We start from the raw sequence: 17507 nt of genomic DNA on the forward strand, positions 1-17507 counted from the left end.
AAATAAGACTCTTATGGTATCCTTCAGGGTAGAAACTTAACACCGTTAAAACTGAAACCCTAGACTTCTATGTCCAGGAGTTGGCTAAAGCAAACCTAGAAGCCATTTTGCCTTCAGGTGACAGTGTCACAGTGCTAAATATTCAGAAGTCTCTATTACAAAGCATGTTTCAGAAAATATTACCTACCCGATAATATTGTTCAATGTGTACTGCAAATAATCCTCCGCAAAGGTATGGCCCTGAATTGAAGCAGAGAGCATGAAGATCTTGGATCTCGCTCCCTAGACACAAGGAGTAGTTGTACAAAATCTCATCCAGGTATCTCATGATCCTTAGCTGTCTGGGACTATGCACGTAGATAGCACCTCTCGTTTAGTTCCACTTTGGCACAAGATTTCCCCTCAGGTACAGACATGGAATCCTTTGGCCCTTGGTTGGCAGGTGGAATTACATTTCTGAAGGACTATGGCCTTATGACCAACTTTTCCCTTTTTCAACAGGCCCTCCAAAAATTTGTATTAATATTTGCAATTCAGACACTTTCTTTAGACATCTCAGTCCACTCTAGCCAACAGACCATTATTCCACACTAGAGTCTCTTTGCCTCAGTCAGGCTTCCTCAAAAGACCTAGGGGTAAATGTATCATACCCCGGTTTTGTCAACTCCCGCAAGTTCGGCGTCTTCGCAGCTTAAATTTAAAGCGGCGCTGCCTTGTAAACTGAGATGGGAAGCAGACTTGGCGGAGGTGCTGGATGATATAAATGAATGGGTGAAGATTAGAGAAAATACAGCTACTTGATCAATTTGAATTCAAATCAAATGCATATGAACTCCTTGACACACGATATTACATTTTCCGCCAGACTGCACAAGTTTTAAGCAAACACCACAGATCAATGTTTGAGGAGTTATACGATGACCGGTTCTACCTGCATACATGGTTGGAATGTCCCAAGCTGCATTCATACTGGTGCAACTTGAGGGATTTTGCCCACACGCCCTTCAGTTTCTTTATCATACACCTCAATAAACAGGACAATTCATTTGTTTATTTACATTCATCAATATCAGCATTTGCAATGTAAGAAAACAACTGGAATGACTGACCAAAACATTTCTGAAAAAGGCCCCTATATCTGTAGGCTTGCAATCTAATGCCGGACTGTAGGTCTTCCTGCATTAGGGACTACAAAGAGGTGAGTTTGTCCTGAAATGCTGGAAACTGGAAGGGGGGGGAGGGTTATTGCACAAATACAACTAACAAAAAATACTAGTAAGTAAGCCCACAATCAAAAAACCTAACCAACAACCACCACACAAGGACACATGCTGCAAACCTTGGGTGCCAGCAGTTGACTGTTGACACAGATTACACCTATATGGAATCCCTTAATTTAAATACACGGTTGTCAGCTCTCCATAATTTCTAGGGAAAGTCTCAGCTTTTATAGTGCTGCCCCTGGAAATGTCCCTGCTTTCCTGTACTGACCAAATATACAACAAAATTAATTTTTTTCCAGGATTGTTAGATATAATTCTAACCATTTATTCTCTAGTCTGTATAAGGGAGCAATATATATATATATATATATATATATATATATATATATATATATATATATATATATATATATATATATATATATATATATATATGCCACACACAGCAACAAAAAAAACAACAGAAAGACAAAGCAAAACCCAAAACACACATTACCATCACCAGGTTTTATAAACATAATACAACGGGGATTTTCTCATGCGTGGCAAGCTTTGATGTTCTGGTTTAGCATGGAAGACAACATTTTATAATGTGTGCAACAGTGGGACAATAACTGGCGGTCATAATTCTGTCATGCATATCCATTTTTAAGTGACATTTACAAATGATTTTAAAATACATACTTAAATAGGAGGATAATTTCAAACAGTCCCCAACTGTTCTACTATTCTACTATAAAAAGACCGAGAAGGTCAAATGTGATTCTGGCAACCCTTCATATTCACCAAACAACATTTTTCAAGACTTAGATCTTGATCCAAACAGTATTATTAGACAAGGATTTACATGCCTATGAAAACATCAGTTGAGAAATCAAGGTGGTTTCAAAATGAGCCTGCAGCTTTAAAGCAATGCCGGGCTCCCCTGGAGGGCTTGAACGTTACAAGTTGTGCAGGTGGTTAATGGGTGATGTTATCTGACAGTGAAGAAATCAGACAACTCTGCAGGTCCAAATAGCAGCAGAGAATTGTAACAAAGTCGCAGGTTTCCTCCAGCAGTGAAGTGCCGTTTAATTCTGAGGGTATGCAAATCGCACAACAGTGGAGGGATTAATTAAAACGGCTCTGCGTGTCTCTTTAGCAATAAAGGAGTTCATTACTACAGCTCTGTGGGTCTCCTCAGCAGTGAAGAGTTTAATTCTGACTGCTTTGGTGTTCGTTGGAAGAAACAATGTTAATAACAGCCAAAGTGTAATCCTCTTCAATATTAGTGGATATTTAACCACAGACAAGTACATAGGTATGATAAGTAGAAATAAAAAGCTGAAACATTTAAAAGTATAAAACGTAATTTCAAAAGAAAAAAAAAAACCCCAAAAAACCACATCAGACTGAATGTCAAATTAAAGCACATGTTGGAATGGACTTTTTGGAGGATAAAAAACAAAACACTTTCTATCATTTGGAAATGCATGTGTGCTACCCAGAGCAAAGCATGTTCTCAGCATGTCCCTGGTTTAGTGGTGGAACGATTACAGTTCAAAGGACAATGACATTTTTATGATTTTTCCAAAAGGGTACTTTATTTTATTTATTTAATATTCACAAATGGAATTCTTAATCTGTGTATCATAATCATCACCATTTATTTATATAGCGCCACTGATTCCACAGCGCTGTACAGAGAAGTCATTCACATCAGTCCCTGCCCCATTGGAGCTTACAGTCTAAATTCCCTAATATACACACACAGACAGACAGAGAGAGACAGACAGACTAGGGTCTTTTTTGATAGCAGCCAATTAATCTACTAGTATGTTTTTGGAGTGTGGGAGGAAACCGGAGCACCTGGAGGAAACCCACGCAAACACGAGGAGAACATACAAACTCCACACAGATAAGGCCATGGTCGGGAATTGAATTCATGACCCCAGTGCTGTGAGGCAGAAGTGCTAACCACTTGGCCACCGTGATGCCCTGTGTATTGCATGCAATAACAACTTCTATTATTTAACTCTGGGTTTTAAAGCTGCATTAGCCCCAGATGAAGACAGTGGGATCGGAGGGGGGAAGGGGAGAAGCTGCAGAATCAATCAGCTGCAATCTTTTAATCACCCTACCCGCTAACATTTAAAGTTGGTGAAGGTAATAGGTTTTAACGAAGGAGTCAGCAGATCATTTATGTAGGTGATTGCTTAACGCTGCATAAAACATTTCATGATTGTAGTACACAATAAGTCCATCTAGATAGCACTGCACATGGCATGTTGAGATCTACTTGCTTGCAAAACAGTTTCACATAGAATTACGAGCAAAAATATACTTAAAAAGTGTTTGTAGGGGAATGATTCACCTCTTGCTGCTGCCCAAAATGGCACTTGAAAATATACATTAATTGAAAAGATTTTTTTCTTGTGCGGGAAATCATATATACAACTTATATCTCTAGGATGGGTCATGTGAAGTGAGGTTCCCATCTCACCTCATTTAAAGAGTAGCTCTGGTTGATGCACATAGCAAACATTTTTTTACAGTGCTGTTTAGTGAATTAATGCAAATGTCTGATTGCTTGCTAATGCAAGACTGCATATAAGAATTATGGGCCCCCAGACAAAATCTGATCCTGGGCCCAGCTCTCAGTGAGAGAGGAAACTTCAAAGATTCAATGGATATAGTCTATGACTATGAACCACATTAAAATTTGGATCAAAGGTATAGTGGTTAATAACAGAGATTGAGAGTTCCCTCAGCTCTGTCCACCAGACTCTCTGATTGTAGATGAAATGTGTTTTTCCCTCCCAGTCACTTTAAAATCACTGTGAACCGGAAGAGAACTTTTATAGTAAACCACTATACCTGCTCTACTGTGATGTTTTCTAACAGTTGGGTGCTAATTGGATAATTCCCGTTACTGCAGGTCAGATAATCAGCTGTAGACTGTAAATGGTATTGCAATGTTTAATATGCTATAAAAAATTGTTGGTATGTTTAAATTCTTGCAGTCTCCAAAAGGATTACATTTACTGCCGCAGGGCCCTGTCCCCAAGCATGATGGGCCGCTGACATGTCCCCCCACCTATGGGTGGCTCTGGCTAATGGCAAGAAAACATTTTCCGCACAGTTACCTGGAGCACAGTTTTCATAAATGTTCCCAACAGTCATTACAAACCCCCCACAAGGAAAATGCACATGTAATTGATGCTGTCACCATAATTTATGATTTGTCACACTTTGTTGCATCATGTGAAAATTCAAACATTTTCTGCAATAGATACATATGTAACTATGGAAAATGTGGATTAAACGCTTGTATGACAATTAGTGTTTTCAAAGAACCTCATAGTACTGAATAAGTAGTTATCACATAGCTCCAATCATCACACTGCTCACATGGTTAAAACAGCATCACAGAATCCTTTATTATTCGGACATGGATGAGGGATAATTTACACATGAGGCAGTTTAAGACTTTTCCTTGATACAAGTATAGATAGAAGTATTCATAAAATGTGTTCTCAGCTGCACACCATTAACTAGATTAAGCAGTATTTATGGCCATTGCTTAAACTATTTTCACATGACAGCAGGGGACAATTTACAGGTTAATTCCACCAAAAACTAAACATTTTGTTTTGGGTCGAATGAGTCTTACATGCGCTGGGGGTATTGGGAGTTCTGCAATGCATCTAAAGAGCATTTCTTCTGCTTGGACAAGTTTGTCCCTGCGCCCCCCCCTTCCTCTCCCTAAGGTTACACTAGGGTGCCATAGGAACAAAAAGTGTTTGGTGTAGAAACTTTCAAAAGCCCAAAAAAGAACTGTTATAAATGGACAGTTTTATTATTGCCAAATCTCAGTTAAGCAGCCAGTTGATTTTTCATCTTGCTTGCTTTCACCAACAAACTACATTTTTAGTCTTGGGAGGAATAATGATGTAATCAGTGGTGGAAGGAGACATTTAGAAGTGGTGGTATTAAAAATGTAATGGGAATGTAAGTGAATGGAATTTGATAGTTTTACATTGAAGAAAGTAGGAAAAGTGGTGGTATGGTATATAACTGTATAAAGCCCCACTTCGATCACTGCCTGTGATGTTTTACTATCCCCATAGTACAATAGTGAAAACTGAACAGACAACTGTGAAAGGTAGATTATTTAGGACATACCATCATGGCCGGATTAAGGGAATGGAGGCCCCTGGGCTAAGGGGCCCTCCATTCCCCGCGAGGCCCCCAATGTGAGCCGTCCGCCGCCCCCCACCCCCCGCGAGGACCCCCCCAAGCACTTACCTGTCAGTGCAGTCCTCCGTCCCCGCGCGCTGTAAGCTCCTTACTGAGGAGATCTCGCGAGAGTTCATGAACTCTCGCGAGATATCCTCAGTAAGCAGACTACAGCGCGCCGGGACGGAGGACTGCACTGACAGTACTCAGCAGCATCGATCGGGCCGGGGGCGCCCCCGCCCCCGACCGATCAATAATGCTGCTGAGGAGTTTGAAGGGCCCCCTGGATGCCCGAGACCCCTGGGCTATAGCCCAGTTAGACCTCGGGTTAATCCGGCCCTGCATACCATCAAAGAATTTTTAATGCTATCCATGCTGTGTTTAATACAATGCAAGGTGGTTCTAAAAGAACAAAATCAAATTTAATGTTCAATATTCTAGTGAATTCGGCTCCTAAACAGTTAAAGGTGGAAATTGGTTTGAAAACTACAGAAAAATCTGCATTTGTAGAGTCACACTGTCAGTAGCCTTTTGACCTTACACAAACTCAAGCCATTTTAAATGGGAGGATTTAGAAAAGCAATCATTTGGGGCTGGTTGTGATGAAGGGCACATACTATTCAGAGAGCAAAGCAATTTTAGCCAGCATTTTTATTAGGTTTTCTGAAAATCCTGTCTGGTGTCAGTGGCCCTGAGATTAAGTGGCTACAAATTCATTGTGGGAGGATCTAAATGTAGACACAGAGGTGGACTAGTGTCTAGTGCAACAAGTAGCACGAAAAGTCATTGCACTAATATACATCTGGCTTTAGATTCAAACGGACAATTTCTCCTTCTCATAATTAAATTTGAACAATAGAGCCCACATTAGCTGAATATTAAATATTCAAACACTTTTTCAATTTTTTTGTGTGTGGGGGGGGGGGGGGGGATACGTTCTCTCTATAGACAGAGTTAAGTAGCAGTAAAAAGTAGGATACAGCCATAGTTTGTAAAACCTATTTTCACGTTATCCTTTAATAGGAACAAGTTACATTCAATATACAAGAATTAAAACTACATAAAAACACTAATAAATAATTTGACATTTTACATGACAGAAGGCATTAAACAAACCAGAAGAACACATTTATTAACATGTTAGAAACAAGTGCTATAATCATAATATATAGGATAGTTTACATGGTTTCCTAAATTCAGAGGTAATATACTTCTTTATACTTGTGGTCTGTGACTCTTACCCTATCACTTTTTAGTTCTAGGAATAATGTAACCTCTATGCTTTATAATATACACCTTAAAAGAGTGATGAGCAGCCAGATGCACTTCAAGGCCCCTCTAAGCTTCAAAAAGGCTAAACATTATTCTTCAGTTAAAACAATACATCAATGAAAGAGACACTAATGTGTAATAACAAATCAGTAGACATTTTAATAAAGTGTTGCATGCTATAACAAAAATCTGACAATAAAGCAGAATAAAGCTGGGGCCTCAGGGGCAGTTACGGAGGTCGTCCGTTTCCCATCACTGACTTTAAAGAGAAAGATACTTTTTTTTTTTAGAAACAAATATGTAATTTCATGTTTCCATCAATTATTACAATTTATCATTTTAGAAAAAAATACTGAATATTTTTTGTCTTAATATTGTACTGAAAAACTATCCCTGTTTAGGTTCTTATACAATGATGAATATTATAGTCACAGGACAAGTCTTGAATTATATGCTGTAACGATTCTATGCAGATATGTTTGTTGTGTAAAGTTATGTACCATATTTCCATATTCTATTACAGGCATTATCAGCTGGCTGCCAACTAAGCTCTGAAGTTTGTAAATGTAATATACTTCATGACATACTAGCCAGCGGCGCACGGAGGATTGTCGGGGGGGGGGGACCCAAAAAAAAACAAAACAAAAAAAAAACGAGAGAGAGCTGCTCTGTTTCGCCAGCGCTGTCCTATACAGCAGCCGCAGCGCTGTCTAAGAAGCATCTGCGGCGGTGTTATCACTATATTTTATATCACATACACTCAGTGGCCACTTTATTAGCTACACCTGCTCGTAATGCAACTATCTAATCATTCACAATCGTGTGACAGAAGCTCAATGTATAAAAGCATGTAGAAATGCACCAGAATGCAAAAAACATGCGATATAAGTGGTGCCAGATAGAGTGGTTTGGCTATGTCAGAAACTGCTGCTCTCCTAGGATTCCCACACTCAGTTTACAGAGAGTGATGCACAAAACAAAAAAATCCAGTGAATGACGGTTCTGTGGGCGAAAATGCCTTGTTAATGAGAGAGGTCAGAAGAGAATGGCCAGACTGGTTTAATGTGGCATAAAGGCAACAGTAACTTAAACAACTATGCGTTACAACAGTGGTATGCGGAACAGCAGCTCTGAATGCACAGAATGTGGAACATTGAAGTGGATGGGCTACAGCAGCAGAAGACCACACCAGGTTCCACTCCCATTCTAGTAACAGAGTGGACTGCTAATCCGTAGTTTGAGGATCAATTAAACCTCACACCACTCATAAATATGTGATCAGGGACAGGGCCCTTCTGGATAGCAGGAAAATAAAAACATTTTCCATCAATCATGTCATTAAATAAATCAGTCAGGATTGGTGATAAAATCTCAACTGCATATGTAATAACTTTGTTTTCAATATCACATGATTTTTCTTAAAATTTAAGTTATCCCACCTAATTTCCACCAATTTTTTTTTTTATTCCTTAAAAAAAAAGAGAAAAGTATAAGGGTATGAGCATTTGATGGTGTACTTACAATGTAGTGGGGGGGGGGATCAGCTGTAAACATAGCTATGCTTAGCAATCTGTATTTACCCAATCATTAAATTTATATAACTATACATAATCAATAATTACAATTTGCCTCCTTTACCCCACAAATATGAAACTTCTTTTCCTACTTCCTGCCCCTTTCTGTGAGCAACTGCTCAATGTCTCCATCAGTTTTATTAGCATAATGATTTTTGGAGCCTTTCCTAGAGCAAAGTAATCTATAATTCTTGGGTTTACATGTCTTCCCTCACCAATCTTCAGCCTGGGTAATTTTACAATGACACTTACACAATGAGATTTGGAGACGCCAGGTGTTGATTTCTAATTTGAATAGCCAACTTTACAGTAAAGAAGCAGCTATATAAGAAATGTCATTAGGTTAACATGGGTTGGTAAGCTTTATTGGTTCACAAATTTCCTGGATCTGCTGAATAGGGGGGGGGCGACACATTCAGAGGGGCATATTCAGTTACGATTCCGGTCCACGGGATCGCGCCGGAAACGGACTGTGTACTCAATCCACGGTACCGCAATAACGTGGATTTTCATTCGCAGCCCATAGTGTTGCATACGAAAATCCGCGTTATTGCGGTACCGTATTACCGGCAATAGTGCACACTTTCCGCGGTAACGCGTGTTGCACGGACCGGAACCCTAATTGAATATGCCCCAGAGTGTCACATGCAAAAAAATAGGACATATAAGAAAGAAATCTCTCAGATGATGTACAAAAAATGGATTAATAACCCCAACCACAAAAATGTCAGTAGCAGAGACAATCAGAGGACACCAGGAAAGAACAGATTAAATTAATGGCGGCTGAAGGTGAAAAGGTCAATATCTGCTTCACAGCTGTGAAATACTAAAAAAAGAAGTTTCAATTTTATTTGGCATCATTTTGTAGATTGTCCCTGTAAGTATATTGCAGACTCAAAATAAAAACAAGTCACAGAGGCAAATATTCCTTTAAATGGGGCTCCACAATTTGAATTTTTCAAAAAAATATAAAATCACATGGAAAGTGTTTTTTTGTTTTTCTAATTTTTTTTTAAACATGCTGGTTACTTGTAAGAAGACATATTGAGATGTGTATTTTCTCTTCAAGCCACCAATAGTGACTTACTTTTTGCCAAGTGTCATGGGGCTACTATGGCAACCACTGTCAAATGACATGTTGTAGCGAGCAACAAGATTGCCCTTTAAAAGACAATAAATGTTTATGTATTCAGTAGTTGGCAGTGGGATGTTGGAAAATACAAACTACTGCTGACCATTTTTAATTGCAAAGCATACAGCTCTGTTGCGTGATATACACATATTTTTGCATGGTAGATTTTGTATGGCTGCCAGTGTCAAAAAAATATTTCTGGTGGATACATTTGGTTTTACTTGTTCAAGAGGAAAGTGTAACCTGGTCCGAGTCATGCAATCACCATGCTCCTTGATCTTAGAGTGATGGCAGATGAATCAGGGATGTGGGTTTTTAGGAGAACAGCAGTGTCTCTCTGCTCTCAACCTCGTATGTTATGTGAATGTGGTTACCTTGGTAATTGCATGATAAACTGTAAACCACCAATAGCAGCTTGAATCAAAACTAAGGGAAATATAACAACAGGTACCAAGGTAAGTTGAAAAAAGCCCCCACACATCATTTTACATGAGTATATATATTAGCAGGGTCAGCCGGCGTTGGCGGGTCCAATTAGTAATGTGTAGCAGTTTTTATATATTAGCAAATTATTTGGTAAATAGATAGATATTTAGAAAATAAGATTTGTTGCTGTGTCACGTTGTGAGGTGAGGTTTCCTTTCAGCAGTAAAACAAAGGTTTATAACCAAAAAAACTCAAAATTATGTTTTCAATATTTGTTGCTATATGATCTAATAGGTTACTTTTATGATACTATATAACTATGTAAGATTTGGCAGCTTTACCTTGAGAGCTGTGGAAGATATTTGCCAAACCTATATATCTATATCTATCTATCTATATTTATATGATCTAACATGCCTTATATAACTTCTAAAGATTAACTAGATGTTATGGTCCCACACATATAGTATTAGTCAATTTAGTCAAAAAAGAGATTTTATATATATATATATATATATATATATATATATATATATATATATATATATATATTCACAACAATTTGATAAGTACAGCAACTGGCACTATGATTTTTAGTACAAGTTCCTAGCGTTTCAGAGAAACATAAAAAATCCTTATGGGCAGTACGATAGGACTGAGATGCGTTGACCATTATGCCATACGGTGTATACTAACCGCACCAATATCAATTATAAAAGTATATCTACTGCAGTTTATATCATTACCATCTACATGGACAATATAGACAGCAATGCGTGATAATCTCTTGTTTTTTGTCTTATTTCCCCAAATGTAATTTTTTTAGATTCCATTTGGAATACAACAAAGAAACTACTTTCTACATAAACCATAAAGGTCTACACCTGTAAGATTATATAACGGATTCACATGATCCTAGTACTTAACAGGTAACAAAGGAAAAAAAATGTAGGGACTAAATGCAGACAATTCAAATTGTGTCATCTCAGTTCTGGTCTCACAAGACGATATGATGCATAGTAATAGGTTTGTATTTACCTGGAGGACATTTTTTGTTGTTACTTGGATCAGAGCACTAAACCAATTTTGACAATAAATTAGCACTGAAGCACTGCATCTCCCTAAGGAAGGACAGATGGAGAGATTTCTTCTTGATCTTCAACAGCTGAACACAATGCTAGTCATTTGGATAGCTGTTATTAGTCATTTATGTAAATCCTACTGAATCTCCCGTTTGTTACATTCTTTAAATATTAAGTGTTCTTTGTGGTAGTGTTTGTACACAACCTGTAATTACATCCAATAGATTTCATAAGCATTTCAGATATCATCATACAGTTACTGTAGAACTAATAATCTGATCTATATTATTTTCATCAGAGTCAGACTGAACAGCAGCATAAAACACACACATTGCACCTGGCATTTGTGCTTTATGGTGCAGCTATGTTGGTAATAAGTAGCATCTTCACAATCAGTTTTGAAACCCTTCCACTCTTAGGATACCCCAATGCAGAATGTTATTTTTAGAGATGCTCAGACTCGGTTTTCTGAAAACCGAGCCAACCCGAACTTAAGGGATCCGAGTAGGCTAGCGAGCCGGCTCGTTACTTTCTCACTTCTTCGGATCTGAATCGAATCAAAACGTTAATGTTGTGCTGTCGGATCTCGCGGGTTTTGGATTCCATAAGTACCTCCCTCCCCAGAAGATCCAGCACCATTGCTCATACAGAAACAGGGGTAGCAGTGTTCTTGTCACTCTCCAGTCTCCAGTGACATTGCTCAGTGCCATTGCTCATACAGAAACAGGAGGGGTAGCAGTGTTCTTGTCACTTGACTAAAATTGACTGGAAATGATTGGAAATTAATGTTATTGAGTTTAATAATAAAGTAGGGATAAAAAAAAAAGAGCTAATTATGTGATTTTAGCAAAAAGAAATAGGGATTTTAGAGGGGGGGAAAAAAATCGGGATCCAAAACCAAAACCAAAACACACGAGGGTGGTTTTGCCAAAACCAAAACACGGGGGTCAGAGAACATCTCTGCTTATTTTATGAGTGAAGGGTTGATTTCCCTCATTCTGCATACAAATTGGCAGAAATGTTAGTGCCCAAAGTGAGGTGTGAAAGTATTACAATAATATAATCTTTGGTTACTCACATTTGTTGCCATCTTCCCACAGTAATAGCATTGTATTGCCTTTCCCAATACTATGCAATGGTGGTTATTTATGACCAAACTTAAATTGCTCACGTTACTTTTCATTTCTTATTGCAATACTAAGAATTTAATTAATGTGGAAATTTAATAAAATTGATTAGCTGGGACAGTGGCTCGGATAGGAGCCTGTCCCAGAAAATAATCTATAGTAAAGTTTGCTTACAGGTTTCTATGGCGTGGCTGAATATGTGATGAGGAAAGCGCGAAGATCCCTCTCCTGCGATGCTCTCCCCATCTTCAGAGGGTGTTAGCTAACGGGATGAAACTCCTAATTTTGGAGCTTGATAATTAGGGCAAGATTGCAGTCGCCATAGACATCTTTGGGGGGGTGGGGGGGTGGGTAGATTTATGTTGATGAGGCTGGGACTGCAGCAGGCATCTCTGCTAATATATAGCCTCATTACTATTTCTATGCTTTATAGGTTGTTAAATAGCCCCTTAAGGTTAATGTATAATAATATAATATATAGGAGGGTATATGTTGGTATATTTTGGGGGTGAGCACAACTGGTATAATAATGGCTGAAGGAGGCTATAGTCTGGTATAATATGCTGATCATATCAGCTGAGTAATACTTAAATTCACAAACTTGAACGCTGCAAATACTAAAAAGCTGCAATCCCATGAAAAAATTATGTGTTTTTTTCTGATCATAAATCAGTCAGTTTAACTATAATAAGACACATGGGGCTAGATTTACTAAACTGCGGGTTTGAAAAAGTGGGGATGTTGCCTATAGCAACCAATCAGATTCTAGCTGTCATTTTGTAGAAGGTACTAAATAAATGAAAGCTAGAATCTGATTGGTTGCTATAGGAAACATCCCCACTTTTTCAAACCCGCAGCTTAGTAGATCTAGCCCATAGAGTGGTTCATTTTTCCTCAGTGTTTTTCTTCAAGCTGGTGTTAATCACATGGCACTTAGTAAACGAGAAGTCATTATCAGAATAATGTGCTTTATTTATGGTGGCACGCAGTCCTGCAGTGTTTAACAAAATACAAGGCTGGTGGAGAAGGTGTAGACATGAAACACAACGCACAATGTGGTGAGCAGAGAGGTTATGGAATGCTCCTCCTTCCAGCATACACGGTTTTAGCCTAATCCCCCCTTCTTTCCTTTGCCACCACATGAGAACTCAGGAGCTTTATGACTTACTGACTGGCTCAGATCAGGTGACACTTCCCTCATGAAGCTTTTAGATCTGAAACCAAATGCTTCCAGAAAAAAGACACTTTCTTACAATTCAAATCTTCCCTCATGGATATATATTTTATTTTGCAAAATGAATACTACTTTATAGGAGGAAATCCTGAAAAATGACAAGTTTCAGGTTATAAAACTGTCTGCTTAAAGCAAAAAAAAACAACTGGAAAAAAAATAATCTGTTTATATGGAGTTTTACGTATGCTCTTAATATGTTGTGCAATCAATCTATTTTGGTAATGTGCATAGCCTCACCGCTAAATCCTTTTTGTACCTGACTGGTACATGTTACAAAATTGCTGGTTTCTAACATTAGTCTGATTTAATAACAATTATATTCGCTTTATTTATATTATATGGAGAATCCGTGTAATATGCACTTCAGAGTGGAAACAATTTGGACCTAAACTAGCATAATGTTCTCATTGCTCCCTTCCTGGTCTAAGCAGTTGATAGGATTAAATTGATAGAAGTAATAAAAATCCGGAATATCATTGGGTTATGTGGGGACATTCAAATAAATGGAACACTTACAGCAAGCAATTAATGTACTAATATTGGTGTCTGATAATGCGTCTGTCTTACAGTAGCCACAAACGCTTCTCCCACTACCAGCTACATATGTTATTCTATTACCCTATGTAACAATGGCTCCCCATGCCTATTAGATTGTAAGCTCATTTGGACAGAGACTTCTGTTTCATACCATTGTATATTATATATTTGCATCATAATCTCCTCAATGTACAGCACTACGTAATGTGTTGGCGCTTTATAAATTAAGGATAATAATATAACAGAACAATGTTCTATGCTAAACATGTTGTAATATTTTAATGCCACACCATCAGAAGAATGCTGAACACAATTGGACTAGATATGACTCAGTGAAATCTGCACTTTAGAAGTCCTTGGAGAAATGGTTTCCCTGAATTAAACCACTTTTAAATGGGCACAATATAAAGCCTGCAGTGAAGCATTTTGTGAGGGTATCCAAAAGAAGACCTTTGTTGTAACCTAACTTTACCTAGTATGATTAAATTGTGCAAGTGCTAAAATATCCCACCATGATATAAATTAGCTGTAGTCTGTGTTATACTGTATATTGAATTTCTTAAAGCAAACAAAAAATAAATAAATACATACACTAATAATACATACATAGTAGGAGGAACATGTTTTTCTTAAAATGTGGAATATTCCCCTCATTTGGCCACAAAATGATTAATGTTAATCCAGCAGAATTTGGACTCTGCATGGAATTTCTCCCCCATCATTTTAATTCTGCGCGCAATTCCCAGTCCTACCCCAACCACACCATGCAGCAGAATTAATTGACCATCATTGTCCAGTTCTGTTCATACACAATACATTGCTTGAAATAGGGGTTTATAAACTCAGTGCAAATGGACAGGGCACTGGGTAAAAAAAAAGTGGTGTTAATGTAGATGCAGTGACTTCAGCCAGGTCAGTCCAGTATCATGTGTGCCAGATGAACCTATGGGTTTACCTTATATGACTGCAGCCAGCCATCAGTCAGTATCCCCCCTGCCACATGAACCTAAGGGTTTACCTTATGTGTTTTACTAAATTCAAAGTTTTACATTTCTCATCGATAGATACAGAAATTGGGGGTAATAAATGGTATTGCTGAATTAGTAGTGCTCCCTTGACACATAATTATACCTGAAACCAGCTCCTGTGGTTATTTAGATGTATTATCCTCAAGTTAAATAGAATTTAATGACAAACCTGCACAAATTGTAACACCACCAGGAAGCATTTGCAACTTATCTTCTATGGAGGGCATTAAGGTGATAAAAGGAGAAAACAAAAAACCCACAAAATTAAATTTATTTCAAGTGTCACATAATTATAAACACGTTCCTGGTGCCTATTTTTTTTTCTCACAGACACATGAAATATCACTTTCACATAACCCCCAGCACCTCCCCCAGATATATGCACCTACTCTGGTAAGTCACACATTTTCACCTTCCACCCACACAGAAAAGTCACACACTGCAAGCCCCAACCACACATCATTTGTTACACCAGAATGTCTCAGGGGCAACCTTTCAAATAATAGAACATCATCTGATGAACCTATCACTAGGTCTACATGCAAATAAAGTCATTTCAACAAAGAAACACGCCAGCAAATAACTAAAAGGAAGAGAAAGACAAAACACACCTACCATAAAAATAAAATAATTGAGATCTACTGACAAAGATAAAGGATATGCACGATGTATGTAGATGGCAAAGTCATATCGCCAGCAAATCAGTATAACGTCTTATTTTCTTACATTTTATGACTCCATGAAATAAAGAACCAAAATCAGATAACAATGCAATGCAGGAACCTGAAAAGAAACCAGCAGTGAAAGGGTTGATTTCCTTTCCCTCTTTCATCACCGCTCCATTCCCTCTGACACCTCCCATTGTCATTCATTTCATCTTGATAAACGTTATCCTATTTTGGAGCACTGTGCCCATCATATCCCATTCACGTGTTCTTCCATTTAAAATCAACAGCCTTTTACTCTCCATATTCTGTTACATTAGATTATTTCAAACGCTGGGAATAAAAGCTTTGTGGGAGAATATATTAGTCACACATGAAAGAAGATGCATTCATTCACACTGCCAACCAAGTTTGTGATGAGATTCTAGATTTCAAGCACATATTAGGAAACTACTAGTTTTTATTCTGCATTAAAAGTCCATATCTTACAGCTCAAATGATTGGAGTTCATGCCAGAGAATATAAAAGAGAATCATTACGAGTACTCATAACAATCGGAGGAGAAATTTCACCTACGGACAAGACGCAGCACATTGTATGCCCCAGGAGAAGTCACACTAACCTGATTAACCCACAGAACACTCTGCAGCCACACACACCTGTAGGAAAAAGTGCAACAGCTGTAACACGTCTGCCACACTTACTTTGTCCTGTTTGCAGTCATCAAACTGGGGGGCCACAGATGTGGCAGGAGGAGACTTGATAGCAGTTACTGAAGTGCTGGAAGCTGCGAAGGGCTGTACAAGGTTATTGGAAGTATTGCTACTAGTGGGACTTGAACCTCCTTTATCTCCAGAGTCCACTTTGATGAGCCTGTGCTTTGGGGACACATACCTAACATCCGGAGAGGGAGAAGGAGATGATGGGGACTGGGCAGTGGATGCAGGAGGTGCTGTGGGCACTACAGAGGAGTTCAGAGGAGCACATGAACCTGTAGTGCTAGAAGTGGTATAGGGGTCCTCAAAGTCTCTCTCTTTTTGCAGCTTATATGCAGCCAGTATGTCCGGTTGTCCTGCTGGAGTGACAGGAAATTGGGGTGCTGTGGAGTGCAGGTGATGATGGTGGTGGTGATGGTGTGTAGGGGCTCCCCCTGCCAAGCACTGTTTGTAGTCCGGTTTAGGAGGGGCAGGAGGAGGCGGCTTGGAACTCTTGAAGCCCAGGTGCTCCTTGATCCATTTGGCCATGCTGCCGGCACATTGCTGTCCCGTGCTGGATGCTGGTGGTGGACTCTCTCTGCTACTGATGCTGCTGCGGGTGGGATCTGTTCGGATGCTTCTTGTGGAGTCCACTGGCTGCTGTTGTGCACCGCAGGCTGAAGCCGTGGAGTGTCCGCTCAGCAGCATGAGAGACACAGAGCCAGAGAGAAGCGAGCCAAACAATCAGGGACTGGAGGCAGCGTGGTGAGCAGCTGATACAATCTGTATGAATGAGCTTGTGTGTGTCCTGAGCACGTTATATGGATATACACACACACATTACTCAATGCACTGAGAAGGAGTGCACTGCGCCATCTAGTGAGAAAAAATCTCCCTACACCCCATTTTATTATCCCAGTAGCTTTTCAAAATTTTGTATTTCCGTCTCTAAATAATACATAACTATTTTCCTTACTTTAAATAACATAAATATACTCCTGAGTGCAGTACGGACAGGGAGCACAATTTAAACATACCAGTTTTAATAATACAGGCCTAACGAGCCCTGCTCATTAGAGATTCCAGAGGTATGAAACCTTTGGTTAAAAGTGTTCTTTCATTGACCTGTGTACCAGCTACGTGTAAATTACAAATGTACCTTGTCAAGTGCTAAATTATACTGTATGAACTGGTTACCAGGTATGAGTGAAAACCAAAATTGCCGGAATGATGTAACTCCCTGCAGCATCCTCTGCTGGTGTCTAGATTGAAGTTTGCTGTATCTTCCCTCCCT

General features: G+C 38.9%; 1 protein-coding gene across 3 annotated transcripts in view; it reads right to left on the reverse strand.

Moving 5' to 3' along the window:
- SHF (Src homology 2 domain containing F) overlaps nt 1-16994 on the reverse strand; it is a 234886-nt gene extending 217892 nt beyond the window's left edge. For all 3 annotated transcript variants that reach the window (XM_075208129.1, XM_075208128.1, XM_075208127.1), the window contains exon 1: nt 16223-16994. In XM_075208129.1, coding sequence (XP_075064230.1) covers nt 16223-16921 — 699 coding nt within the window. In that variant the 5' untranslated portion in view covers nt 16922-16994. The remainder of the gene's footprint in view (nt 1-16222) is intronic.
- Between the last annotated feature and the right edge of the window lie 513 nt (nt 16995-17507).

This window comes from Mixophyes fleayi, chromosome 4 (genome assembly GCF_038048845.1).
Source record: "Mixophyes fleayi isolate aMixFle1 chromosome 4, aMixFle1.hap1, whole genome shotgun sequence".
In the NCBI taxonomy this organism is placed as follows: Eukaryota; Metazoa; Chordata; class Amphibia; order Anura; family Limnodynastidae; genus Mixophyes; species Mixophyes fleayi.